The 27709-nt window shown below is 48.2% G+C and overlaps 1 protein-coding gene across 1 annotated transcript; it reads right to left on the reverse strand.

Annotated features, from left to right (window-relative positions):
• Nucleotides 1–27447, reverse strand: LOC146182208 (vitellogenin-1-like). The gene is made up of 26 exons (XM_084575978.1): nt 27397–27447; nt 25464–25487; nt 24206–24528; nt 22756–22884; nt 21398–21673; nt 19838–20334; nt 19401–19569; nt 18064–18342; nt 17101–17340; nt 16106–16323; nt 15125–15216; nt 14280–14404; nt 13151–13315; nt 12393–12510; nt 10707–10947; nt 9790–10084; nt 9099–9308; nt 8252–8430; nt 7128–7329; nt 6227–6364; nt 5547–5741; nt 4542–4839; nt 3744–3904; nt 2770–3030; nt 1209–1770; nt 1–348 (listed from the first exon to the last, which is right to left on the reverse strand). The coding sequence occupies exons 1-26, from the start codon at nt 27434–27436 to the stop codon at nt 65–67; spliced, it is 5721 nt and encodes a 1906-aa protein (XP_084432104.1). The 5' UTR covers nt 27437–27447; the 3' UTR covers nt 1–64.
• Between the last annotated feature and the right edge of the window lie 262 nt (nt 27448–27709).

Here is a 27709-nt window from a genome sequence, read left to right on the forward strand (position 1 = left end):
CGATGAGTCTTTATTGAACTAACTTGAAGACACCGCTAAAGCGGACCTTCTGGCGTGGTAGAGCTCAGGCGATGAGGGGCACGCACTTTTCGGGCACGCGCACCTTCTCGGACAGGGTCACCGGGTAGGTGGGAGGCAGAACACCGATGGTGCCCACCTCGCGGACCTTGCGGGTCCATTCCTTGGCCTGGGGGCTGTTGCGGGGCAGGCAGGTGAAGCCCACGGTCAACTGGGTGCTGCCCTTGGTCTTGCGGCAGTCAGTCTTGCAGGTCGGCACCGGGAAGACGCTGTAGCAGATCTCACCCTTGCGGTCGCGCAGGATGGTGCGGTTCTCGACACACTTGTCCACTGCGGACGGGGCAGGAAGAAGATAAGGAAACGTTGAGTGGCAAACACACACACATTTTGTTTTTATATACGATCGTCATTCTTAAAGCGCCTCTTAGGCTCAGGAGGGAAACGGAGAAGAGAATGTGTGTGTGTAAGAAGATACACTGTAGACAGTCTCAGCTTTGTACTCAGCTTGCGCCGCTATGTCTTTCAGCATGTGCTTACACTCTACGCGACAGTAGCTTCACGCAGAGCTTGCTCTGCGGCTCCAAATTTATTTATAACTGAGCAGAGTCGCTAGCCTGTACATACAGTATAATTGATGGTATGCAGTTACGAAGAAATGAAGATTTGTATTTCTGATGCGCCATCTTGTGGTGAAATCTTGGGATCATCGCTCTATCGAACTTTTACCACGTCTCGATAAACTATTTAATTTGTTGCTTAACACGTTTTTTTTCCAACTGTGCTCATCATGCTTTTTTGTGGTTTACACTGTATTCAGTACGTGCGCTTTACTATGAAAAGCAACAGTTTTCGCACCACCGATGAGTTGGCTTGGATTATTGCCGTTAGATTTTTGCTTTTTTGCTGCTGAAATGATAATTGCAGTCGACTTAAACCTACGCCTGCTATACGCGCGTTACTGTTCAGTTACGGCCTTGGGTGTTGAAGCTCAAATGGACGCTACTGTGTGCTAAAACTGGTTGGTTGCCGGCGGCGCACACAGTATTATCTCAGTTCACTTTTTTCGGCATGCAGTCATCATCGCGCTCGCCGATGGTAAGACATTTTAATTCATTGTGACGTCACTCTTCCGTTATTCTTAGCGTTTAACGCGCAACTTTTGGGAAACTGCACAAATGAGATGGACTTACGTCCTTGCTGGAGCGTCGGGAAGTGGGGGTACTGCTCATGCTCATACTGGTGGTGGCTGGGGTAGTGGTGGGTAGGGTATTTGTGGTGAGTGGGGTATTGGTGGTGGGTAGGGTATTGGTGGTGAGTAGGATACTGGTGGTGAGTAGGGTACTGGTGGTGGGTTGGGTATTGGTGGTGGGTTGGGTACTGGTGGTGAGTGGGATACTGGTGGTGAGTGGGATACTGGTGGTGAGTGGGATACTGGTGGTGAGTGGGGTACTTGTGGTGGGTAGGGTAGTGGTGGCTGGGGTACTGGTGGTGGTAGGGGTACTGATGTTGGCTGAGGTGCTTGGGGTAGTATCCCTCAAATCCTTCGGGCTTCTTCAGCTGTTCGAGGTAGTGGAGAGGGTAGGCAAAGGGAAGCACGAGCTCCTTGCACACGGGCTGGCCGAATCCGTAGCTGGCCACGAACTCAGTGTAGTTGGACACCAGCTCGTTGGTCGGCGTCAGGAATTCGTAGTATGGCTCGTTGTCGTAGTTGCTGCAGAGACCGCAGGTCTTGCCCTGGTACAGAGGGTTCACCTGCACGAAGCAAACAAAAGGGAAAGTTTGCTTCACGTACCGCGCAGTGTTTTCATATATGCAAGCGGCTACGTCGGCGCGCATTGTACCATGCGAGCTGAAGGTATATACATTCGTTCTTCGTTTCTGTCGCAAGTGCGGCAGCATTACCGTACCCATGGAAGTTTGACAGCGGAGCGCCTGCTGCTAACTGAACTCCCGTTAGCGGAGATAATATAAAATTAAAATTCGTTTACTGTGATAAACAAAAAACTTTATTAAAATGCGCAGGAGCTACTTTTTTAGACTTCGTATATCGCTAACGCAAAGAAAGTTGGCAGTAAATTGCAGCAGTAATTCTGTTAGAGATTTTTAAAATATATTTTGCCATACATTTCTTAACAGAGTACCGTTTTGATGGTAGTTTAATTCCACCTGTGCTGCAGATTATTACCTGACCGATCTAAAATGCAACAGTGGTGTATTTCTTTGCATTTTCGTCATCTCGCATACATTTATACATACTTCTACGGTGATTGCTGAGAACTGTTATCACCGCATCAAAAATTAATGACAGCTTTTCGGCAGTATTTGAAGCAAAGGTAGGAGACATTGTTTTCGCTATAACTGTCACCACCTGAGTAAGAGCAGCAGGCGGCAACTTTGAATGTTCTATAGAACAGACGCTCTCTAGTAAGGTGTTATAGTTGGATACAACTTAAGTCTGCAGCACTGTGGCGCGCAGTAACCGCCACACACAACTCCCCCGTGACAGGAAGTAGTCCGCCTTGCAGGCTTTTCTGGTTGCCGAAGTAAAAATCTAACCATCAGACCAAACTATAAGCTCAAGGATTTCAATGCACCTGAGGTGTTTGGTATAAACTAATATCAGAATATTTTATCCTGTTCTCTTGTCAGCGGAGTAATACACATGTCACGAAACACTGCCCGTGTTAGCAACTGCTGTTTCTTTAATTGTATCCTACCATAGCACACTGGTGCATTCCGTGTGTTGCTTACCCAGACGAAGAAGTTCACACCGTCGAAGAGCAGCTTGAAGGTCTTGAGGTTGTTGGTGAGTTCGACAACGGGCGGGTCGTGGGGTCCGCTAGTCGGGTAGACGGTGACGAGCACCTTGCGGTTCCACTTGTAATACAGCACCACGTCTTGGGTGGTGTTGGCCACGTACTGGGTGCCGTTCACTGTCAGCAGAACCTCGGCCTTGTACAGGTCGGGAGGCGGGAGCTCGACAACGGTCTCGCCCAGCTGGACAAGGAGCTTCTACAGGGGATCAAAGAAGCCGAGAAAGGGCGTTAGGAAAAGTACTTATACCGGCTACGACTTACACTGCTCCTGATTGAGAATTCCCTAGTACCGAATCTCAGTCTAACGAAGGAAAGCGATTCTGGCACAGTGACTTATATAAAAAATATAGAATTGGTTCACAGGAAGGGAAAGACGCAGTATCTGTTACACTTGTTCCTGTGGACACCTGAACCGCGCCGTATGGGAAGGAGGAAGGTGGGAGTGAAAGTGGGAAGAGAGAGGAGCCGGTAGTGGAGGGCTACGTAGTAGTTTCGACCACCTGGGGATCTTTAATTTGCGCTGACGGACGCCTCTTCGTTTCGCCTCCATCGAAACGCAGCAGCCGAGGTCGTGATCGAACCCGGGTACTCCGGTACAGTATAGTTGGGCGTCTTACCACTGCACCACCTCGGCGGGGCCATAGTGACTTCGCTACTTCTTTACTTCGAATTCTGGCGGAATACGTAACCAGTCTTGAGCAGTCCGGAATTTCACTCCTGTACACAACTAGATTCTGGGTAATGCTTAAAACACCCTGTGCGGTGGCAACCACGCCTGCATTGAGTTAAACAGGCTTTTATCAGCTCTCTCTGTAGGCTGGGGCGCGGATTTATTCAATGATAGACATCTATAACGCTACCGCTTGTTTATTTGTTCTTAGAGTACGCCCGCATTCGCTGTGTACCCACCTTGGTTCCGACGGTAAGGTCGAGGGGCTCAACGACGACGGCGAAGTCGTGCTTCTTGGTGCAGTCGCTGGTGACGAGGTACTTGCAGCTCTGCCTGACCTCCAGCGGGTAGCTCACGTTGTCGTAGGTGCGAACCCAGTTCTTACCCACGCTGCAGGGCTCTGTGGAGAGACGCATGCATGGTGACCAGTTATGTTGCGGGTGTACGTAGTGTCTATGTGGCGTTTGCGTTAATTTGTTTTTGTTCTCTGGCAGGCCTAACTGCTCCGCGTCACCTTTACCTATCGCAGTACTTCAAACGTGAAACTAAGTATACGCCGCCATAGCACTACTGAACGGGTTCTGTTTAAACCAGGTTATTCGTTTTCTCTCAATGACTTCTTGCTGCTCAATCATTTTAAACCAGGTTATTCGTTTTCTCTCAATGACTTCTTGCTGCTCAATCATTTACTTTGTTTTATTCTTTGAATGTATGTGTTTGTACCGTTGCTTCCAGAGCCACGAGATTTTTACAGAACTAAGGCTTCCTTCTTTTGTACTAGCCCGTTACCTTGTGATTACATGCGTTTCGCTAAGCCTTTTCCCCATGCTTCCTTCTGTCATAATGAAGCTTCCGCCATTTTAAAGGAAAATTCCCACTTTGACCCAGTGAAAGTCCGCTGGACTACTCTGCCCCTCCTCAAGGATCATGTTCAAGTCAGTGCAGTCTTTGCCCGTCTGTTCGGGGCAGCTGCGCTGAAGTGCAAATCAAGTTACTTGTGAAATCCTTGCTCCGGCAGAAATTGTATAGTCACTCACGGTGCGGGTAGCTCTTGAAGAGTGCATGCTTGAGGCGGTCGTAGACGGAGAGGAGCAAGTTGGGGACGGAGTACTTGGACATCTTCACATCCGAGACGAGGACCTTCTCGCCGGGCAGGACCAGTTCGCCAGAGCCCACAGTCACGTATGGGTTCACGTCGGTCTTGTTCAGTTTGACCACGACCTCGAGGTCATCCTCCTCAGTGAGCGGCCGGGCAAGGAAGGTGGCGTACGGGTACAGCTTGTACTTGAGGTAAGACAGGGCCTTGAGGGCCAAAGTCTTCACCTTGGGGCTCACCTGAGGAAAGCGGGAATGTAACCGGTCTCTAGTTACAGAGTGGATTTATATTTGACTATCTGTCAGGTTGAACAGGACACCAGACTGAGACCAAAAGCGAACGGGTTAGTATTAACCCTACTTTTTTAACCATAGAAGCAAACACGTCGTCGGGCTTTATTGTTAGCTCGTTGACCTTGAACTAGAGCGCAGGAGCCTAAGACTTAATTGCGTCGGTTTATCAGTGCAGTACTGTGACCTTATCAGCTGCGTTAAATGCTTGACGATGCCAGATAATTATTTACGCTTTTTCCCCTACATCATAACAACGTGGGATATCTGGTGTAGGTTCGGTGTGCAAGTTAAAGGCGCAAGTAAGTATGCGCCTAATGATAGACAAACTACTTAGGTGCGAAGCTACGAGACTCCTTCCAAACGTCCTTAAGAACCTTGCCCGATTTTCCATCAGTGTAATGCAAATTGTGAATAAAAGCAAACAATAGTTACGCGTACGTAGCCCCCGTCGCATTGTTCCGGAATCATCAAAATGTAACAATTTATCAATAAGTATCGATTCCAACATTCCGCGGATGTTCCTAGGCAGTTTCAGTGGCTTTACTGGCGACTTTACTTGTGGTGTTTACCGTGCATGTGCTATTCGAAATAAAAAGCAAGGAAATAATAACGGCAAGGCAGGACGGCGCCTACAAGACACGGCACTTATTTACCTCAGTGGGCACCTTGAAGGACAGAACCTGGTAGTTGAGGTGAGCGTCGAACACGGTGGCCAGACGGCAGGCGTAACTGACGGTGTTACCGGCGTGCTGGTCGGCCAGACACTGGGGCACGAACCAGTGCAGCAGCGGAGTGGCGTCGTAAGCGTGCAGGCCAAGCAGCTGCTCCTGGGTCTTGGTGGCGTTGTACTGTGATGCACAAATACGAATGTCGATTATGGGCCATTTGCATTGCGGCGAGAATCTTGTACTGTTTTGCTTGCGAGGTTAGTTAAAATATAGAGCCGAAGTTATTTCCACACAGTACAGACACTAATTTGGACTCGCCTTTATGCTTGATTAGAATGTGCTTTATGCCTTTATGCTGTCTTGTCTACATAGCTATTTTGACAGAAAATAAGTAGTCAATCCGATGTATACGAACCGTTGTGCATATGTGATGTGATATCTAGCCCAAGGTGTGTTTATGTTCTTGCACAATAGAAAAAGAATGGCACTATAATTTTGGCGTGTTGTTTAGCCATACAGTACAGATGCCGCTTTATATTTAAAGGTCCGGATTCACAAAAAGGCTGATTTGACAGCAGACACGAACTGGCATTTCGTGGTATCGCCTATCAACGATGCATCGTTAGGCTGTACTGAAAGGAGGCCATTTGAAGCAGGGTACTTACGGTGACGACGAAGGGGTAGGGCAGGTCGCTGTAGTACACGTACAGGGTGGCGTTGACGAGGTCGTTGCCCACGTAGGATGGCACGTACCAGAAGGGGCTTGGGGGCACCGGGTACGACACGTTCAGGAAGAGCGAAACCTGAAAGAGGCCACGACGGTGAGTTTGGAAGAAGATTAAGACTGCAATGCGTGTTCTTTTTTTTTTTTTTTTGCTTTTCGGCGATATCAGTGCATAGGACATTTGTCGCTGGGGTAAAACCGTAACTTTCCGTGAATATGCAACAATTCTATTTCTGGAAGGGGACGTTTACGCGACGCGTGGACTGTGACTTTCCAGCACCGAGGTTTTTAACTGACGTCCATGCACTGCCTCTTTCATCAGATACCCTTTCCCCTTTTCGACAGTGAAGGGTAGCGAACCTAAATCGTTACAGGGTTAACCTCCACGTCTTTACTCTTCCTCACTCTAGGTCATGGCTTACGCCACAAGAATACAATATATGCATCTTGAAGTCATATAAGATATACGTGTGCTTAGCATTCGGCTACTTGGACGTGGGAAAGGGGGAGAAATGACGAAGTCTCGGCTATCGCTGTCGCTTTTTCGCGCCACGGGATGACGAGAAGTCTCGGAAACTCGCAAAGTAAAACCTCTCACATCAGGCGTGTTGTCTTATAGAACCAATGTAACTGACGTTAAATTAAAATCACTTAATCGTAAAAGCATTTAGAAACGTAAGCTCCCGAAACCCTGCGTAAAATTCGTCGTCTCCTGCCCATTTTTAGGGTTTTTGTTCCCTGCAGTTAACCTGCGCCCTAAGGCTATTCGGCTCTACGCTGAAGTCATTGGCGTGAGCACAAACGTGCGAACGGTGGAAGCTTCGGCGCGCAGAGATACTTACGAGGGGCTTAGTTGTGGTCTTGAGGTCCGCGTAGTAGTGCTTGACGGTCTTGTTGAGCGAGTGGTAGTAGGCGAGGTCGAGCTTGGTCACCTTCTTAACGGTGCCGCTCTGCAGGCCTTCGAGGGTGACGTTGAGCACGTGCTTGACGAGGGTCTTGTTCCACAGGTCGTACACTTCCTCGGGGTACTCGTAGCTGCTCTCGCTGCCGGAAAAAAGACGATGCAGAAATAACGATTAAAAGCCTATGAAAAAGTGTAATAAGAACGGAATGATGAATCCTTTTGCCCCGCCGTGATTGTGCAGTGGTTACGGCGCTCGACTGTTGCGCTCAAGGATGCGGTATCAAATCCCGGCCGCGGCGGCCGCTTTTCGATGGAGGCGATAAGCAAGGCGCCCGTGTTCTGTGCGATGTGAGTGCACGTTAATGAACCCCAGGTGGTCGAAATTTTACGAGCCCTCCACTACGGTGTCTCTCATAGCTTGAGTCGCTTTGGGACGTTAAACAGCACAAAATAAACCAAACTCTTCGGAGTTATAGGGAACGACCGTGAATATTGAACGTCATTTTTCTAGATGCACGTTGATTTGAATTTTACTTCACTCCGAATTCCATGCGGACGCCGCTAGTTTTCTAACTCTTCTGTGGATCCTTATTCTGTTTCATCACTGCAGGTCACTCGCTTCTTTGTCTTATGTGTATGCTTCAACCTTTATTACTGCCAACTGCATTATACTGAGGTGGCTGCGGTCTTTTTGTCAAATTATTCTTATAAAGTTTTACTTCTGTCTCCTCTGTTGTATTTGTGGAAAAATTAAGATCATCTCGTTTGAATCACGGATGTTGGCTGCTGCACATGCGTATATTAATAAATATTTCAACTGGACTTGGAAGATTACGGAAGGATGACTAACGCACTAGCCTACACGAATATAATAATCGATGCCGTTTAAGCTCGGCACATTACGTGAATAAATTAACCTTTGCTTCTGTATTGAGTGACTTTAAATCAGTTGTGCATTCAAAATAGGGGAAAGTGCTTCGGAAGAGAGTAACTCCGGATTTCAAGTGTTGCCGTAGGGGGCGTGTCGAAGGAGAGTCAAAGCCGGTGAGAGTGGCTGCTCACCTGTCGTAGCTCTCGTAGGGCTTGTAGCTGGGCTTGTAGCTGGGCTTGTAGCGCATCTGCTCGTAGGGCTTCTCTCCGCTCTCCTCGTAGCTGCCCCGCTGGGTCTCGGTGTAAACCTTGCTCAGTGTGTTCTTCACAAGGTAGTTCAGGTTGCTGTGGTACTTGAAGGTGGCCACCCACTGCGGAACAGAGCGCATGCAGACTCACTGAATTGATCACACGTGGAGCAACTTGGGAGCGCTTGTCGTTTGTAGTGATCAGCGGCACGTTGATGACTATGAGTTGACGTAGGCGCAGTTGTACGCTGTGTCAGCTTCGGGGCTCTAACGTTTAGTTTCGTCTTCATACGTAGCCAGATTTTTCCTCTGTGTTATTATTTATCCTACAAACAGTGAGCTTTGTCCGGCCTGTTGAAGGGGCCTTTCTTAAACAGCAGCAGCGAGATAGTTTGCTCTTTACACTGCGAATTGTTTTGCAAGACCTTGTCGTTAATCAGCAAGAACTCATTTTCCCACTCTCCCCCCTTTGGCATACATGCTATTCTGGGGTTACGCGTAAATGCGTTGCGAAGCTTACTGAATGTCTTAAAACATGTTGAGTCAGCTTTGAACGATTACAGATATTTAAGGAAGAAAGTTTCTGGCACCAGTATCTAGCTACACTATCTTCTAATGGTCAATCTGTAACAGCGAATAACTGCCGCTGATACTTGTGGGTAAAGTCACGTAGCGAATTCACGGAGTGACAAAGGGAAGCTATAGCAAAACAGAGCATAAAGTAGATCCGGCGTTCAGCAAAGCGAAGCCCGTCGGCTACTTCTTCGTAGCTTGACGGGGAATATGCTCACCTCGGTGACGGGGTCCTTCTCGTAGGGCTGGACGTTGATGCGGAGCAGGTGGTGCTTGGTTCCGGTGTGAACGAGGTACTGCAGGAGCTTGTCCAGGCTCTCGCTCGGGGACTTGTAAAGCTGGCTGTACAGCGGGAGTGGGACAAACGGGCCGTGGCTGTAAGCGTCGACTTCCACGTTGACCAGCTTGGTCTCGTAGACGTGGTGGTACTGCAAAAATAAAGGCGGTAACCCCGTCACTATGAACAGGTGGGTTGAAAGTGGAGAGCTTGCAGAACTTGACTACCCTGGGAGAAGGGGGGGAGGGGTCCTCTTGAGGCTTCGATCAGTACTGCAGGTATTGCTACAGTCACTGACCCAGTTCCTCAGAGTCGTAACTGACTAGATAGCACGGCTAGTCATAAAGCTTAAGTCAAGAGGCTTCTTCCCGACCAAACAAATCTTCAAACATGACAGGCTGTCTACTACTGTATCATCAGATTAATACTAGTGATGGTCATCGAGTAGAATCTCTAGACTTCTTGGGGTCCGCCTAATAATGGATGGATGTAGGAGGTGAGCTGCAGCAGAGCTATCTCTGTCAATTCTGGGCTTTTGAATAGCGAGGAAAAAGGTCAAGTGCTTTTGCCGAACCCTAGCGGAAGAATATTCCTTCCTGCGTTGTAGTGGGGTCAGAGAGCTACAAACTCACCGAGTATGGCTTCACGACCTTGTCCAGGCACTTCTTCGGCTCGACCAGAGGCTTCTCGGTAAGCAGGAAGGGGTTGTAGGGCTCGACCACGTGGTCGCTGCACACAGCGCTGAGGTAGGCAGTGCCGAAAGTAGGCTTCACGACCAGCTTCAGGCTCTTCTCAAGAGAGCTGTCGTAGCCCAGGGCAAGCTCGGTCTTGAAGTGCACGTGCTTGACGTTGGTCAGCACCACGGTGGGAGCCTCCTCGGTCGACTCCAAAGGCACGAACACGCGGCTCTGCTTAACGCTCAGGAGGCTGCGAGGAGCAAGCGGGAGAGGGAGAAGCGTGTAATTAAACGCTTTGTTGAGAGTTCTCCGATCAGCGTTACTGAAATTTGCTTTAATGGTGATCCCTAGTGTGCTTATTTGCATGCTTGCTTGTGTGTGTGTGCACGGATAACCGGACGTGGTGAAGATAGACGAGAAGAAACTTTTTTGTACTGCTTGAACCCCGGCCGGGCCCAGGTTTGGATTAACCATGCGCGCTCTCAGAATGCATACAGGTGGTGTCAAGGTGGCCCTCGAGCATTTTCGTTTCAGGAGGCTGGCGTTTTGATGCATACACCTACGAGGGAGGTGGAGGATAGTCCGTCGCTCCAGGCTGTCAGGGAGGTCACACGGATGCGAATAACATGCCTCACTTCAGTCTTTGCTATCAAAGAAGGCCTCTACGTTTTATCATTACTCTATATTAACCAGACACTTAGTTAAACAGCAAAGACAATCACCTGACCACAATTATTAATCCTGAGAAGCTCATTTTGGAGAGCTCAGATTGTCTTAAATAGGCTGAACGTTCAGTAACTTAGGTTGTCGGCCAACAGGCCGAAAGGGTAACGCGAATCGAGCAAACAGACGACTCCGTTGTGACCACTTACAGGGGCTGGACGGTTCCGCTGACGTTGAAGGTGTAGGGCAGCAGGGAGTTGGGGCCGGCCTTGACCTGCAGGTAGACGTCCTTGAGCTTCAGGGACACCACAACGGGATGCAGGACGGTCTGGACAACGGGGAGACCGACGGCGGTTGGCTCAACGTGGGCGACCTTCTTGGGCAGGAGCACGCGCACGTAGTGCTTGTTCAGCGGGGCTTCCTTGGTGGCCTTGACGGCGAGCTGAACCACTGCGAAGAGCAAGACAGGCGTGGAGTTGAAGAGTTATTAACAGCTGATGACCTTTCAGCCGTGCTCAGTTTTGCCTGCGACTTACCCCACTTTTTCTGATTGTTCCCACCAGACGTCATCCAAGACTACAAGTTCTTGGTTCGTGTCTCGATATCGATTTTGGGCCGTTATTCCTTGCGCACCGCAAATATATGTTGGCCTTTTCGCGTTTTCTTCAAGCTACAATGTTCTCCACAAGAGACTGCTCCACAATATATGCTGCTAGTACAATCTCATTGGTTTGGTTTGTGTGGTTTAACGTCCCAAAGCGACTCAGGCTATGAGAGACGCCGTAGTGGAGGACTCTGGAAATTTAGACCACCTGGGGTTCTTTAACGTGCACTGACATCGCACAGCACACGGGCGCCTTGCTTTTCGCCCCCACTGAAAAGAGGCCGCCGAGGCCGGGATTCGATCCCGCATCCTTGGGAACAGTAGTTCAGGGCCGTGACCGCTGCGCCACTCCGGCGGGGTAGTATAGTACAATCTCATTAGTATATTTGTTTCGAACCATGAATATTTAGGCGTTCCTGTCAACACGCTGCCTAGTCTGTGGCTATTGTCGCAACACAGTGTAATCATCTGCTTTTGGTAGCGTCATGCGGCAGCACGTGCTTATATTTCGCGTACGCCAGAGTTTGACCTTCAGGCGTGGGCCAAGTAGCGCGCGGCATGCTCGCGGCCTGCTTCTTAGCACGTATGGCGCACGGAGCGGGTGGCGCTCCTTTCTTCTCCTGCTGCTACTTCGCTTCTTATACGTACATGACACACCTGGGTAACTTCATTCTTACCGGTACATATAGCCGGTTTCTGCGGATTGGTTGATTGATGTCAACATTATTCCACCGCGGAGCGCCGTGCATGACGTCATCACTTGCCTATGCGCCTCACTGCTCATGCGTGGTACTGTTCAGCTGCTGCGCTGCAGCGGGGGATGTGAACCATGGAGCAGCCGCTCGCTTGCAAAGTGAGAATCGCGGCTAGTCTATAGTGCTTTGTCACGGATGAGGCAAAAACGCTTAGTGCGAACGCTCGCTACACTCGCCTACAAGCCGAATCTATTAATAGACATCGCTCTCCGTGAAGGAGCGGCAGGTAGGAAAAATGAAGCTGATAGAGCTAAACGAGTGATGGAAACTAGCGAAGAGCGAGAGGAGAGACTTGCAAAGCGACGGCACAACTGGCAACGGAGAAGGTGCGACAAAAATAATAAACGATTCGGTCTCATCCGCGACAACTACTGTTTTCGCTTTGTATATTCTAGCTTAGCTGAGCTAAGCCACTGCCAATTTTTATATTTTGATACACCCATGAAGACATGCATATCCGAGTGAGTATCTTCGCGAACTCCAATACTAGCCATCATTTTTTATCTTTGCTATGTTGAAAACATCGGCCCACTTACGCTCCTTCTTGACCACCTCGAGGAGCTCCTTGTCGACGGGCAGGACGAGGTCACCACTGAGCAGCTTGGCGAACAGGACGGCCTTGGGGAACTCGACCTTGCGGGTCTCAAGATTCAGCTGAAACGGACAATTTGCGAAAGCATGCACCGATTCATTTGCAATCGCACGGCATTGTTCTCAACATACCAGCTCTTTTTTTTTCCTTTACATTGTGCATGTGGCGTCACTTGCTCAGCCTAGTAGGACATTCTGCTTTAACTGTCGATTATGGTTTGGAGTCACAAAAGCATAGGTCCGGTACATGTACGTGATAAACAGCTGTCAGTAATGTCTTCTGTCGCAAGGCCCAATGTTACAGAATCGCCGTTCTTCCACTCCCCATACCTCTTTTTTCTTACGGGAAACATTACACTACTTAGAGGTGTACAGTAAACTCGAAAAAGGAATAATACAACTGAAGGCTAACAGACATGTACTTCAATATTTGAAGGTACTCATCGCCTTCTTCCACCCGCCTTATTTTGTTGACGCTGATCTCTAGGTTACTGCAAGGAGCACATATCATGGAAAGATCGTTCCAATATAACCAGGGACTCTCGGTGACAGCTATTAAGTTTGTTCTTTTTTTATTCTCCGTGTCCTCATGCACGGGAAGCTCCATTACTGCCAGTCCGCCTTATTTCTGGTGTGGAACCTTGACCTGCCTGTAGGTACAGCAAGCGATTGTTGCAGGATAGTGCGACCGATCATATCTCACCTCCTTGACGACGGAGTGCTCGAAGGGGGTGTTCTCGTAGGGAGTCTTCTCGACGGGGGTCTCGGTGTTTCCGGCCAAGGCCTGCACGAACTGCTGCAGAAGGCCTCCCTTGGAAGAGAGCACTTCATCGAGGAACTTCTCGCCTCCCTTGACCAGGAGCTTGCCCTGGAGGCGAAGAAATGGAGGTTGGCATTTAGAAAGGAATGTGCATATTCATGCTATAGGAAATGTATGTATCGTTCCTTCTTACAGCATTTTACAAGACTAGGAATATCCTAAAAGTAAATGGCGCAAACAAGCAAACATAGTTCAGCGTAAACGTGCTCTTATTACTGAGTTGCCTACGCCGGTGGGCTACAGCGTACAGATATGTCTGCAGTGTGCCGAAGTACGCGCTATAGTGTACAGAGCGAGTAAGTGCACTAACGTACGTTTAAGCTTTTTTCGTGCGCTGATTACCACATTGACAAGAATACGTGGGTACCGTGAAAATGTGTGGTTTTCCATTCGGTTAGTAAAAATTAAAGCAGTGCGTAGGATTCACTTTGGCGTTGCCAGTCAGTGCTAAAACAGCGGCCGAGGGACGAGATCCTAGTAAAACGAAGTAATTTAGCAAAGAGGCGTGTTGATTCTAAAGGACATCGAGCTTTTTAATCAACGGAGAGGGAGAAAATGCGAGGGTAATTAGGTTTGGTTTTCATTAAAATATCAATGATGTCACCTGCGATCAACACAGGTAATGTCACACGTCATCAACGTCATTACCACCGAAGTTCATCTTCTGTAGAAAGTAGGCGCAATTTCTTTTGACAGCCATGGTCTCGAAAGTGGCTTGTTTCATTTGACTCTATCTTTTGCAACAGTATTAAGGGGTAAATATAAATAATAAGCGTTTCGATACAATAACTAGGCAGAAATTTATCTGTATGCTTTATCCATGGACAGAACTGGCCGTTGAGAAACGCAGAAAGTCTGCGGGAAGCTGTCATTATAACCTCGAAGAAATAAAACTGCTGCAGACAGGCAGCGATTGCTGTAGAGCAAAATTAAGCCCACAGCAGATTAGAACGGGGCCTCACGCTTATTGCAGATTTTTCGGTTTTGCTCAGAAAGCTCGTGCAGCACCAACCTCAACGAGAGTCTTCACGTAGGAGGCGAAGTTGTACTTCAGTCCGGCGTGGAGGTACGTAGGCACGTAGGACACGTTGTTGGCCACGTGCTTGAACACGGCCTCGTAGCCAAGGTTCTTGCTGGCTGCAGTGCGGAAGCATGTATGAAGTGAGCAAGAAAAGGGGGAGGTCATTGTTTTGGCTATTGTTTTAACCCGCACTTCTTCAGAACGAAAAAGAAACCCAGTCGAAAAAAACTACAGACCTCTGTCAAAAATACGACAAAATATCCTGTAGTTCTGTCGTAACCATCATCTTTTTCTGTAGTATATATCTATTGTCTGTTGTTCTGTACCACTTTTCTGTTGTAACTACAGAGATTCTTGATGCTACTGCAGAATTTTCTGTTGTCACAACAGGTTTCCCGTCAAAAACCGCACAGAAATTCTATCGTAACAACAGAACATTTTCTGTAGTTTTTTCCGACTGGGAACGGACCGTGTCTGTCGTATACGTATTTACTACGTGCTATTTAGGCTTTGCGTGATACGTACTACGTCTTTTTTTTTTCGGCCAGCACCCATTAACGGCTGTTATGAGTGCTGTGATGCATTTGTTCTTTCCAGTTTATGCACGTTAGGGGGGTTCAAGAAGTTCGAGAATTAGGAATATGTATGGCTTCTAGAAGCCATACGCATTCACTGGCATTGTTTATAGTAATTTACTGCCTGACAAGGTATAGGTCCGAGGTGCGGTCGTTTTTTTTTTTTTTTTAATTTGCTTTCTATTACAGGATGAGCGTCAGGCAAGTATGTGACACGGAGTGTATAATGATACTAGATCCGTGTTTCTTCGGTATGCTTACTTTCATAGTCGGTCTTCTTGTAGTACTTGGAGTAGCGGCGTCCAACGTTCAGAGACTCTACGTCCACGAAGACACCACGGAGGCGGCTAGCCCTGCAAGAGCGGGCACAGCGCCATGAGATGACGGCGCTGATTGCTTAGCATGTTTCTGCGGCTTTAAATTTAATGCGTTTTCTTTTAGAAAGTTCTGTCTCAGAGCAGTTAATATTTGCACGGATTTATTTATGCATGATATAACAGTTGTTATCTTGATAAAGTCTAAGGTCTTCCGTGGTCTTTATTGCGGAGTTACCAAAAGAAGAACATAGCATTATTGGCATCCTATTCAATGCCCATGGAGACTGACTTAGTAAAAAAGAAAAAAAATTAAGGAGATTCTAAGGCATGCCCAATTACACTTGTTAAAATACATCGCATTAAGAGATTCACATCCGGCTTACGTGCCTATTTTGGGGTACCACGCCAGTTCGAGAATTAAGAACTTATCGTGTCTTCAGCAGAGTAGGACAAGAGTATTGAAAACCTAGATGCCAAGGTTCATCGTGGAGGCATTGAAACAGTTCGACGGGAAAGATAGAAAGGGACGAGGACTGGTGAAGAAATCACGCGGGGACATGCGGTGCACTCGGTGGCGTACGTAAGACGCGATGGCTAAAAAGGCTTTTTGTTTACTCCGAAAATAAAACTGTCGGCTGCTGCGATTCGAGTTCGGAGATTAATCTCTCGCACATGTTTCAAAATGTTCATGACTCGTAAGCGCTTCATTAGATGACAAGGTAAAAAGCGCCGAAATGCCGGCTTTCATCTTATGTTCCTTACTCAAACGTTTTTTCTCGAAGTGCCTTGCGCAGTTTTCTGTTACGTGTTTTCACACGGACACGTCCTGCTAGGCTTTTATCGTTCCGTCTGTGGGGTCGTGAGGGCAGTTTCTAAAAATTTTGGGACACACACGAGTGTGAAGGCGTATAATGCGGTTTCTTACAGCACGCTGTTGGCCGGGTGCTTGTCCTTGAGCAAGCTCTTGAGGGCCGAGTAGACGTAGCTCTTGAGTTCCAGGCTTGGGTCGAGCTTGACGGCAAGGGACACCTCCTGCAGGTCCCACTTGGTGGGCACGGTCTTCACCCAGACGTCGAAGGCGAGGGTCCTCACGTCCACGGGCTCGCTGGCGTTGAGCACGACGACACGCACAAGTGGGTTCACCTGAGGACAGGATATACCAAGGAACAATGAAATATTTCCTGTTGACAGCGGTCACGCTGGCTGATGCTTTATAAAAAATTATATCGGCTTTGATTCACGAGCGCAGCTCACAATGATGTAAGTAGGAGGAAATTGTAGCGTTGTGCTTTCAGAATCCTCGAAGAGTACCACGCTGTTTGCAAATTGACCCTACATGACAAACGAAACGCCAGCATCGGCTGAGCCTATGGTTTAGCCCATATGCTTCTCGCCCCTTTTTGCTGCTCTTCAGCGCATGCGCCTGCCAACCCTTGCAGTAGCAACGTCAGTCACGTTCAAGATAGCGAATTCTTCGCGTGTCAAAATTTGGCCTCTATTTCTTCTTACCACTCTTGTCGCATGAAAACGAGAAAGACCAGTCGAGGTATAATCATCGATGTTTCTTGCATTTCTGTGTCCCGAACACAAATTTGGTGCTGCAGTAATTGTTTACTGCTGGTTTCTTTACTGAATTTTATGCGATCGTAACAATTACGTGTTGCGACTAGACGAAGTCTTTTCCTCAGCCTAGATCAATCAGCTTTCTTTCGACACCATATCGTGATCCATTACTTGCCGCTTATAGTTCTTATCTCAAGCGTTCAGCCACTGTTCTGCCCTCCTCGCATCTTTTCTCGTATCCTAGCTGGTGCCTAGTTTGCTGTATCACCCGTTTGATGCTTGTCACTACAAGTAGCGGTGCCTCTGTCTTAGACGTATGCTGCGCCTAAAGCACTTAAAGAACAACGGTACACTCACCTCCTTGGGGAAGTACTCGACAACGTGGTCGAGGGCAAGCAGAACAAGCTTCTTGACGAAGTAGACGGCCTCGTAGAGTTCCTCATCTTCGCTGACCAGCTCGTACAGGTTCTCGGCAGTACTGTTCAGGTAGCTCACGAGCACAGGCAGGACCTCGGGCTTGGCGATTTTGCCCAGGGCGTTCAGGTAGGCGACCAGGACCTTGAAGTCCTTGGTGGTTTTCAGTGCCTCTTCAAGAACCTGAACGACAAGACATCCGATTCAGATCTTCATTTCAAAACTTTGCAAGTAAAGTTGTTTTATCAGAAGGCTTGACCTTTACTTTTTTCTTCAGTGTAGTTCAAGCATGGGGGAAACATTGAAACTGAGCCAGTAGTGTTTGTACGGCGCATAAAAGTGGTCGCAGTGGTCGAAAATGTACACTGTTATTAAAAAAATAATGCCAATCGATATAACTGAATTCTTATAGGAAAAATACGAAGTACCGTGAATTCTTAACAGTCTGTAATTAGAGCCGTCCTGCCTTGGCACCGATAAAGGCTGCATTTAATAGTGCTGTTTTCGCATATTGATTCGACTGATTTTTACGTGTATATTAAAAAAAGGCCTCATGTCAGATGTGAAGTACGTAGAGAACAGCAGACTTTATAACGCGAGTTTTTCGTATAGCGACTCGTTACATGTGGATGTTGATAGCAGTATGTAGGAGCATGCCAGAAGGCAATCTTGTGTGAGGTTGTTTTTTTTGTTGTTGTTGTTTGTACAGAATCGGATGAAAGTGCAAAACTCCTTTCATTTGGAATGGGGATCTTCGACCATAATTCGCTCACTCTTATGTGTTATAAGTCACGGTTCTTCGTGTTCAAGTGCTTTCCAAAGTGTTGAACTAGTTTATGCACTGTGCCTGTGCCGACAAGCGAGCTTGCAAAGCATGTCCTCATGGCCGTCGCAAGCCTTACGTACCTTGACGTATTCGGAGAGGTCAGTCACGGTGCACTTCTTCTCTTCGGGCAGCACCAGCCTCTGGACTGGCTCGTAGGGCAGCTTGTGCTTCGGCAGGGTCTCCTCATAGCGGCTCTTGATCTTGGGGATGCGGCGCCAGCTGCTCTTGTAGGAGGGCACGGGCACAGATTCGTAGAGGACCTTGGCGGGGCAAGCCTTGTTTATGGCCTCGCCGAGGGCGTCACAGACGGCAACCTTGACGTAGGGCTCGAGGAGGACTTCGGTGGACTTGCAGAGGTCCTGCGAAGTACGGGAGGCGACGGTCAGTTCTGCTGAGGTGACATCAGTAAAGCAGCACAGCTCGTGCAGGTTATTTTGCTTGCTAGAAGATATTAGTGGCATCGCTAAAAGAGCTCGTTTCAAATCGGGTTATTCTCGAAGGTTGTATGGCTCCTTCATGAGGTCCTAACGCATCAAGTATAACACCACGCCTGTGGCATAGGAATGTTAGCGATTCTGTGGAAGCATTGTGCACCACAGTGTGGCTGGCATGTGTTGCCAACTGATTGCCGTTTAAAATCACTTTTATATACATAAACCTTCGAATGTAAAAATTAGTTTTACTTTAGCATAAGAAAATTAAAAGCTCTTGCATGTATCATGCGTCTAATCGAAAGCTAGTTAGATACAAAAAAAAGTGTTCCACCCTGTCATACTTGGGGCGTAATCTTTGAGTATCATTAATAACCTACTTATTACATTTTGTTTTCACTCTGTTTATGCCCATGCTCTTGTTTTGCAGCCATTTTGCCGCTACGCGTTTGTACTGCTGTAGCCTGTTTCATTTGTCCACTTGATTTTCCTTGCAGTCAAGACGGCTGCGTCTCTTCATTAAGAATAGGGCATCGACATTCTAAGCTATAACCAGAGAAATGTTCATACTGAATGCGGGAGGGGGGGGGGGGGGGGGGTCGCTCTCAGCAGCGTGCATGCTTCTTTCGCTTTAAAACATTTCAGGCATTGTAGCATTTTCATAACGAAGTCCTTATCCCTCAGTCCTCCCTCATAGGTGTCGCTTGTGGACTACAACCAATTAATTGAACATTTGCTAGAACGTGGCGTGCCCAGAAACTTTTCACGTCTTGGAGAGAGTCAATGAGGAATATTTCTAACCCATTATAAAGTAACATCCGTAGACGTTTTTTTTTTTTTCTTCGGTGGAAGTGGAGTCATTGTGACCGAAAATTTTCCGAAATAAGCTACTGTCTAAAGGCTGGCTTGGTGGTTTCGCCTTGAGCTAGATGAATATTTTTGAGAGCTCTGAGGCACGTCGTTGGAGCTTAGGGAAAGACACTTACCAGGAGCAACTCGACGGTTTCCTTGTCGACGTAGGACTTGAAGACAGACAGGTCACGGAAGAGGCGAGAGGACTCGTAGCGGGTCAGCAGTTCCTGCTTGACCAGGTAGACGGCGACTTCGACGGCAGACTTGCTTCCGGCCTTGCCGAGGAGGTCGACGTACAGTGCCCTGCGAGAATAATTGAATTCGAACAATGACCACTAACCTTGGTTCTCCTGGAACTAGTATTCCTACACTCTGCAAGCCATACACGAATGAACTGGGAAGAGTCCAAGCTCTGGACTGATCAGAAAATTGTGTGAAGTGTCTCGACATAGAGAGAGCATGGGAGAAGCGAACTCTCATGTGTTTACGTAAGGTGCCGACCGACCATATTTTCATGAGGGACGGCTTCAACCTGCGTTGTCATTCACTACTGCAGTGAAGGCGTCCGTACCTGAGGACCTGTTCCTTGGGTTCCAGCTCGTAGGTCTTGGATTGCAGAGCCTGGGGTAGAGCCTGCTTCAGCTGGTCGGTGTTGAGGAGCGACACCATGTGCACCAACTTGAGCACGAGCGCAGGGGTCTTCTTGACCTCGGTGTCAAGCTCGAGGTTCACGAGCTCTTCGGCAACCTGTTCGAGGACCTGGACGAAGACTTCGGGCTTGACCTGATCCGGGGTGCCGACCAGGACGCTGTAGACGGGCAGGTCGAGGTACTGGGTGGCCTCTGGCAGCTCCAGCTGGAGTGAGGTGTGTGGTTCGCCTTGGAAGGCGGTGGGGTTCACAGGCGGGCTTTCAACGCTGGCAAGCTCGAGCTGAAGGCGGGTGCGCACAACAACCTCGCCGGCGTTGAGCACGGGCAGTACGGTCAGACTGTCGAAGAAGGCGCTCTCGAGGAGGCTTTCGCTGACGTTGTAGTAGGAGACCTCGTGGGCGGTGACCACAGGGTCAACCTGGACCAGGACGAAGACAAACACAAAGCCAGACTCAGTTTAGTTTTGCGTCACTGAAAATTGAAGCAAGAAATTCGCTAGTGCCTACAGAGGGCTACAAACGTGGTCAGCTTAATTCGCTACAGCGTAGTTCGTAGCTGCAGCTTCATTTTTAGGACCCCTTCTATTGAATGCAGTATTCCTAGTTTTGCAAACTGCCGCAAATGGTTTTAAAGCTTTTCTCGCGAAAGCGCGTTCAAGTGAATACGTGGCGCTAATGGCTTGCTTGGCACTCTGTGCTATCTTGAAGTTCTCGGTACAGCCTTCAGCGCGTGACTTGCATATTCCAGGATAGGTCTTTGAAGATATGGGCGTTGAGTGTGACTTAGTATGTTAATCGGTGTATTTCACCAGATGCGATTCTTAGTTGGCGTTTACTGACGATTTCTTTCTCTGCGCCGCTAATGGTAATACATTCGTGATTTAATTCACAAAGTCCTGTGCCGGTTATGTAGACAAACCGGAAAGTTTGTTCCCGCTTTCCAGCCCTGCATTTAGCTTCGTATTTTTTCATTAGTTTGTAAGAAGCGCAGCAGTTGTGTAATAGTGCTTTGCTTTTTTTAAGTATTAAAAAGCCACCAAAACGTATTCGCTACTAGAACGCTGCTGAAGTGAATGACCGTGCGTAGACTCGCTGCCTGTAACGTGTTTTTAAATTGTCGCCCATGGGCACGACGCTCTTGACCTCTACTTTCTGCGCTTCCGCTCCACTTATTCCTCATATCCTACTACCATGTGCATAGGATAGCCTACCGGATAGCTTGCTGACCCTCCTTGGTTATCATTTCTTTGTCTACAGCTTCTGCTGGCCACATTCCAACATCACTGTGGGGCTCAAGATTAGAGCTTTGGTCGTCACAGCGATGTTGGGCGTCGTAGCAGCGTCATCATTATAGGCTCATTTAGGTCGTGGCGCTTAGGTCTTGGCACATATGCAGTTACGTCACAGCTTTGACGCACGTAAACCAAATTGCTTGTGTGGCATTATAATACAGCGTGACGTCGCGGTTTTCCGCGTTCTTACCGGCCTGAGACCTTCAAGGCAGCCGGTGAGGGGCTTGGACTCGTATGCGGACGTGTCCTCCTGGTAGCCAGGGAGGTAGTTGTCTGGCAGGTGCTTGGAGCAGACGCCGTAATAGCCGGTGCGCACGGCATCATCAACGCTGTGCACGGGGCGGGTCAGCATGCAGTCGTCCAGGTACTTGGTCTTGGTGACGTTGTACACCTTGCCCTCGGTGTAGAGGTTCTTGGTCAAGGAGTGCACCTCGTAGGTGACACGGCAGTAGCCGCTCACGCCATCCTGGAGAAAGAAGTGCACAGATCCCCAGTTTTACTAGGCAGACATTGATTGGATGTCAGACGCCACACTCGCGGCTTTGCTAAGCGTGCTATCGAAGTTTTTCAATTCCAGTGATGGGTCTAACCACGAGATCAATTGTGCATTTATTATTAAAGTCTAATATTATTAACTCAATCATGATTCATATTCGTAAGCGCGATTATGAACTCATTTTTGAATAACTAGCTAACGGCTGCACGTACGTAGGCATCTTTATTGCGCTTGTTGGCTCCAAAGGTGGTAAAACTTGCTATGCATAAACAAACGCACAAAAGTTTAAACAATCTAAAGGAGGCTACTAGAACAACGAGTGTTACTATTATGTGTTCCATAATTTTCTCTTTTGAAGTTATTTTGCCGTATGTAGAAGAGGCAAGAACACGTATATCAAATTCGACCAAAACGCATAGTTACGTGAAAATCAAGCGCATTTTGTTTTTTGCTGTACGGTGGAGCTTCTTGCCGATTTATTTTCTTTCTTGAATTTTTTTCTTGCGGATTTTCAGCTGAATGCGTTGACGCGCCTTTACCGATGCGTATGTGGGCATTATCAATCCAAATGCTTAGTTTCTGTGAGATGTATCCGGTGTATGAGATGTATGAGAATGGCGGATAGCCCTAACTGTGAAAGATGCGGCTGCGAAGAGACCACACAGCATCTCCTTTGCGAGTGCCCTGCTTTTTCAAGCGAAAGATATGCGCTGCGTTCGGCTCTGGACCATCTTGACAGCCGTCCTTTCACACAGGATAAAATCCTCGGCCCATGGCCACAGAAGGCGTCTAACGGCAAAGCCTTCAAAGCACTTATGTGTTTTATGAGAGACACAAACTTGATTGAGAAACTGTGACTGTGCTCCTCGCCGCCTTACCTTTCCTATCATTCTCTTCTATCTTTCTCCTTTAAACTCCTCATTCCCCTTCCCCAGTGCAGGGTAGCAAACCGGAAGCTTTCCTGGTTAACCTCTCTGCCTTCTCTCTCTCTCTCTCTCTCTCTCTCTCTCTCTCTCTCTCTCTCTCTCTCTCTCTATCCGGTGTGAACTTACTTCGTAGTACGAACTGACGGTGGGCACCTCCTGGGGAACCTCAACCTGGTTCTGCAGAAGGGTCAGCAGAGCCTTGTACACGTTGTGGGCCCAGGTTGGGACCTCCGGACTGACTTCGTACTTCACGACCTGTGGAGAAAAGGGCGAGCTTACGTGAACTTCGCCGTTGCTGTGCGTTGTAGGGGAGCAATTATTATCCGTGATGGGAAAATGATCACATTGGTTTTGAGTCGAGAAAAAAATGCGAAGTACATATTTACAGATATGTGAAACTAGCGCGTGAGAAACAGCCTCTAAGGATTTTTCGTAATTTTGAAATGTGGCGGAGTCTTCCAAAATCAATGAAAAGGTTTCTCTGGGGCAATGACATAACTGTATAAACATGCAGAAGTTTGGTTTCAGAGCTTAATCCCAGATGTCGGCAGGAATTGTAAAAGAATCGGGACAGAGTGAGCCCTCACTGCACGATGGTGATATCCACGCGCCAATCCTCCTATGAAGGAAAACACATTTAGGAAAGTATATTTTCACGGGGATTCAATTTTCCCACACAATTCACGCAGGGTATTTGCTGTACAAATAATTTGGTTGGTTGGTTGGTTGGTTCACAGGAAGGGAAAGGCGCAGTATCTGTCACACTTGCTCTGTGGACACCTGAACCGCGCCGTAAGGGAAGGGAGGAAGCTGGGAGTGAAAGTGGAAAGAGAGAAGGGGGAGCCGTAGTGGAGGGCTACGGAGTAATTTCGACCACCTGGGGATTGTTTTTTCCTCTCTGCATACTTCTTTTTTTTCTCGTTTGGAACACAGAAGGGCGGCGCACTTCCGAACCTTCGTCGAATCTTCGATCGAAAAAACTGCACGAGCTCTGCTGAGGGCAGATAGACATTTTCTTTACTGCCCGCAGGGTTCAGAAACACAGAATGTCGACAAGTGGATTTTACCATCCCTTGCCTGCCTTTTAAAGTACCTGTGGGTGAAATGGCCAATAAATTGAAGTGCGTTTACGTGCCCTTTACGCAACTTTTTTTCTTATGCGATATGTACGCGTGTGAAAGATTTCGTTGGAGGCTATCCATTGTATGCGAAAAGCGCCTTCCTGCAAAACTTGGGGGATTTTCACTGATTCTCGGACAGCGGCTGTTTACATACGTAGAACATCATCACCTTTTCTGCCTTATCATCATCTCATTGTTTTCTTGCTTGGCAGCGAACCAATGTCGTAACGATTATGTCAGCGTGTGGCAAACTTAAAGGCTTCCCGCAACCATCGAGACTCTTGATAAGGTGTTTTTTTTTTATCACATTAAAGAGATGGTCTTGCGCTTTCAAATGCAATTATGCAAAATGAGCACATAGACATCGCCGGCCATTTACGTACTGGCCAATTCGTCGCAGTGGATATGTGCTATCTTCCATTGCGGACGCAATACTTCAGCCTCGTATAACTCACCTTGCCGGCGCTGAAGACGAACCTGACCGGGTAGCGGAACTGCTGCGAGTAGTCGACCGCGAAGGTCTCGTTCAGCAGCGGCACCGACTCGTTCAGCGAGAGGGCGGTCAGGTTGTCCAGATCGCCGTACAGCTGCTCGTGCTTGACCACCGAGAAGTTAAGGAAGCGGGCCTCGTACTGATCCTGTCCGGCCGGGTAGAGGGCGACGTCTCCCGCATACTGGAGACCCGCACCCTCGGTCACCGTCAGTTCGGGGCTCTTCAGGGACACCGTGGCGCGAACCTTGTACACCAAGCCGCTGGAGTAAGCCGAGGGTACCGGATCTGCGAATCAAGAGTCGAGGCGGCCAATGGTAACGGGACCTCGCTGTCCGCGCTTCATGTGTGTCCAGTTACGACTTAAAGAAGTCTGTGATGTCTGTGTAGAAAGGCGAATTGGGTGCAAGCACGCATCGCCCTGCGCTTGCATCTGGAGCCGATGATTACGCGCCCGGCCACCTCTTGGACATGCGCAGCAGTTCCGGACTTGTGGTAAGCCTAACGAGTCAATGTAAGCATGAGCCTGCAACCTAACGCGTTCTGTATCGTGTCTAGAACGTTAGCGTACAATTAATGGCAAACCGGGCCAAGCATGCGATTTCCTTTGGTTTGCGCGGAGCCAGCGATTATTAACCTGCTAGCCTTCGAGAAATCTAGCCACGTGCAGTCTTTATTTGCTCACGCTAAGCCTAAATTTATGGCGTGTGTGTGGTTGAAGTTCCGCATCTCTTTCGCCTGGATTATGCATCATCTGAAGTCTACATCTCGGTGTATTCAGATCGTTTTTTTTTTTTTTTTTTTTTTTACGCGGCCATATCTACAACCAATGAGTGGGGACTTTCTTTCACTGAATACTTGAGCTACATCATTTACTGCAGTTCACGTTTCACGTGCGTTCTCGTAGTACTGATCGATATATGCTAGGCGCGAAGATGAAACGCTTTGCTTATTAACCCCATCATCTGAAGTTTGCTCTGTCGGCTTCGCCCTGTACTCGTTGCTTGTTGACGCCCGGCATAATTAAAGCAGGGAAGATATCGCGGATTCACACTGAAACATCTAAAAAAGCTATGTTAGAGAGGCATTGAATATTGCAGTTATATTATTTGTCACCGTGTTTCTCAGTAATGAAACTGCTCGTGGCGGGTGCTTGGTGTATAGCACTGTGTTCCTAAGCATATTGCAGACGTGCTGAGGAGTTGATGAGGAGCAGTACTCACCGAAGAGGACGCCATTGGCTGCGGCTGCGAAGGGAACAAGAGAGAAGGCAAAATAAGTGGTTACTCACTGAACAACAACTACAAAAAAAAGCGCGTGACGCGCAAGCTGCTATTTAACCCCGCCTATTACAGCGTTTTAGTCGGCACTATTTCCCGAGTGGCAGCAAAGATTATCGAGTGCAAGCAGTGATCCACTGTAGGTTTAAATTAGAACATCGCGATATGGTATCCTGATACAAGTACGTCAAGTGCAACTTTTGTCATTTTTCTTTCGGAGTTATAGTTGCTCATTCTTGGAGTCTCGCACAAAAATTTGCTTACTCTCTCTTTAGACTTTTTGTGCTTTGCTGTTTTTCGCAGCATTAATTCGCCCCGCAAATGCTATCACGAAAGACACTTCCTGATAGTTGTACTTATTCAGTAATGAAGAATCTTTGAATAGTACTACGTAACGGCGCCATGAAAGTGTTTGTTCTAGCCAGACTCAGTGTAGCGTACGGCGATTTCGGTTAAATCGTTGAAAAAAGCTTTGTGACAGCTTTTGGGCACTTTTAAGGCTAGCGGTTTTTATATATGAGCCTATTGCATCTATGTGCACGCCAGGACAGCAGCCCTCATTTTCCCCGCGCGGGATCGTCACAGAGCATGCAACGGATTCTCAGGGGGTTGCATTTTCAGCACTCTTGGAGAATACTTGGTCTTGTCTCAATGATCCTCAGATCCTCACGACAAACCCATTTGAGGTTTTTGCAAATGTAACTGGAACCTCAAGGACATCGTTCCTGTTTTGACACTACGGGACTGGTTTGTTTATACGCCGCGTAAGTTTAAGGAATACGTTGGACATGAGAATTCATATATGCCTTTTTAGCATCTTGGTGGCCAAGCTTGCGATGCGTCTTTTGTTTGCTTAGTGCACTGAAGGATTCTGAGGCACCACTTACTGCACACGGGCCTTTATAGAAATGCGTAGCTTAGAGTGCGAATATATTTATTTCACGGAAGAGGAGTTACGCAAACTTTTTAGGTGCTCTATCTTGGCATCAGCTGTTTTGGTAATTCCAAGTGTGCCCCAACGTGGTAATGTGTTTGCTTTATCTGATTACCATTACCGGCTGGTCACTTAGTAAACATTGATATGTTAATCTTTAAATTATGAAAAGGCTGGTAATTCACTTCCGCCTTAATTCGTTTGATTTCTCATTGCGGCGCGCTTATCTAGAAAGGGATCCGAACCTGCTGTGACTTCGGACGTACCATATAGGACACATATATAAGTTGCAGCGGAGTCGTATGCCACAGTGCATATTATTCCTACATCAGTTATTCATATACGACGCTATGGTCGTAAAATCATAATAGCGACGAGGATCAGCTTAAAACTACGCCCAGTAATACTCGGCTGCTATAAGACCGTTAAGCATCGTGTCCCTGCAGCCACCTGCAGTCCTCTGTGGCACCTACTTAGAGGCGCACTCTGAAATTACTGCCAGATCAAAGTGAAAAGACATGCTTCCGTTCTGTAGTAAATACTCTGAATACTCCGTCAACGTCCTGACTAATCCACGTCTACTCCTGCAAGCCTGGCTTCAGAAAGCAGTCGGTTCCAGGCAAGTCGTCTCCGAAGGCACATCCGATCGCCATAGAAGCAAGGGGGACGGTGCCCTGGCACTCGGCTTCGAGCCGTACTCTGAAATTACTGCCAACTAAAGGGGAGAGTCATGCTTCAAGAATGCAGTAGCTACTCTGACTACTCCGTCAACTTCCTGGCTACTCCAAGTCTACTCCTCCAAAGGCTAGCCTCAGACGAGACTTCCCGACTACTCCAAGTCTGATCCCAGGCGAGCGGCCCGTCGCGGGCAAGTAGTCTCCGAAGGCATATCCGAGCCAGAGAAGCGGCGGGGGGTTACGGTGCCCTGGTCCTATAGCTCACCTGCAAGCAGCAGCAGCGGGAGGCCGAAGAGGACACGCATCCTTGGGTCGTACACCGGGACAACCGAGCGTGCTGCCCTGTGCCGGCCACGGCGGCCGGTTATATAGCATCGCGCTGCTCGCTGCTGATACAGGGCTGACGCCGCGGCTGCTCAGCTCAGCAGCTGAGATTAACGGAGCCGAAGCGCTCTGCTGTGCCGATCCGGGCCTGCTTGCATAGCGCGCCGACCGGGTTTGCTGGCTCGGATTCGCTCGTCGGCAGCAGCAGAGGCTCCAGAAGCGGGTTGGGGTCCCAGGAGAAAAGTCGGCCGCTC

The sequence above is a fragment of the Amblyomma maculatum genome, chromosome 8 (assembly GCF_055883805.1).
Source record: "Amblyomma maculatum isolate TAMU_Amacu chromosome 8, ASM5588380v1, whole genome shotgun sequence".
Lineage (NCBI taxonomy): Eukaryota > Metazoa > Arthropoda > Arachnida > Ixodida > Ixodidae > Amblyomma > Amblyomma maculatum.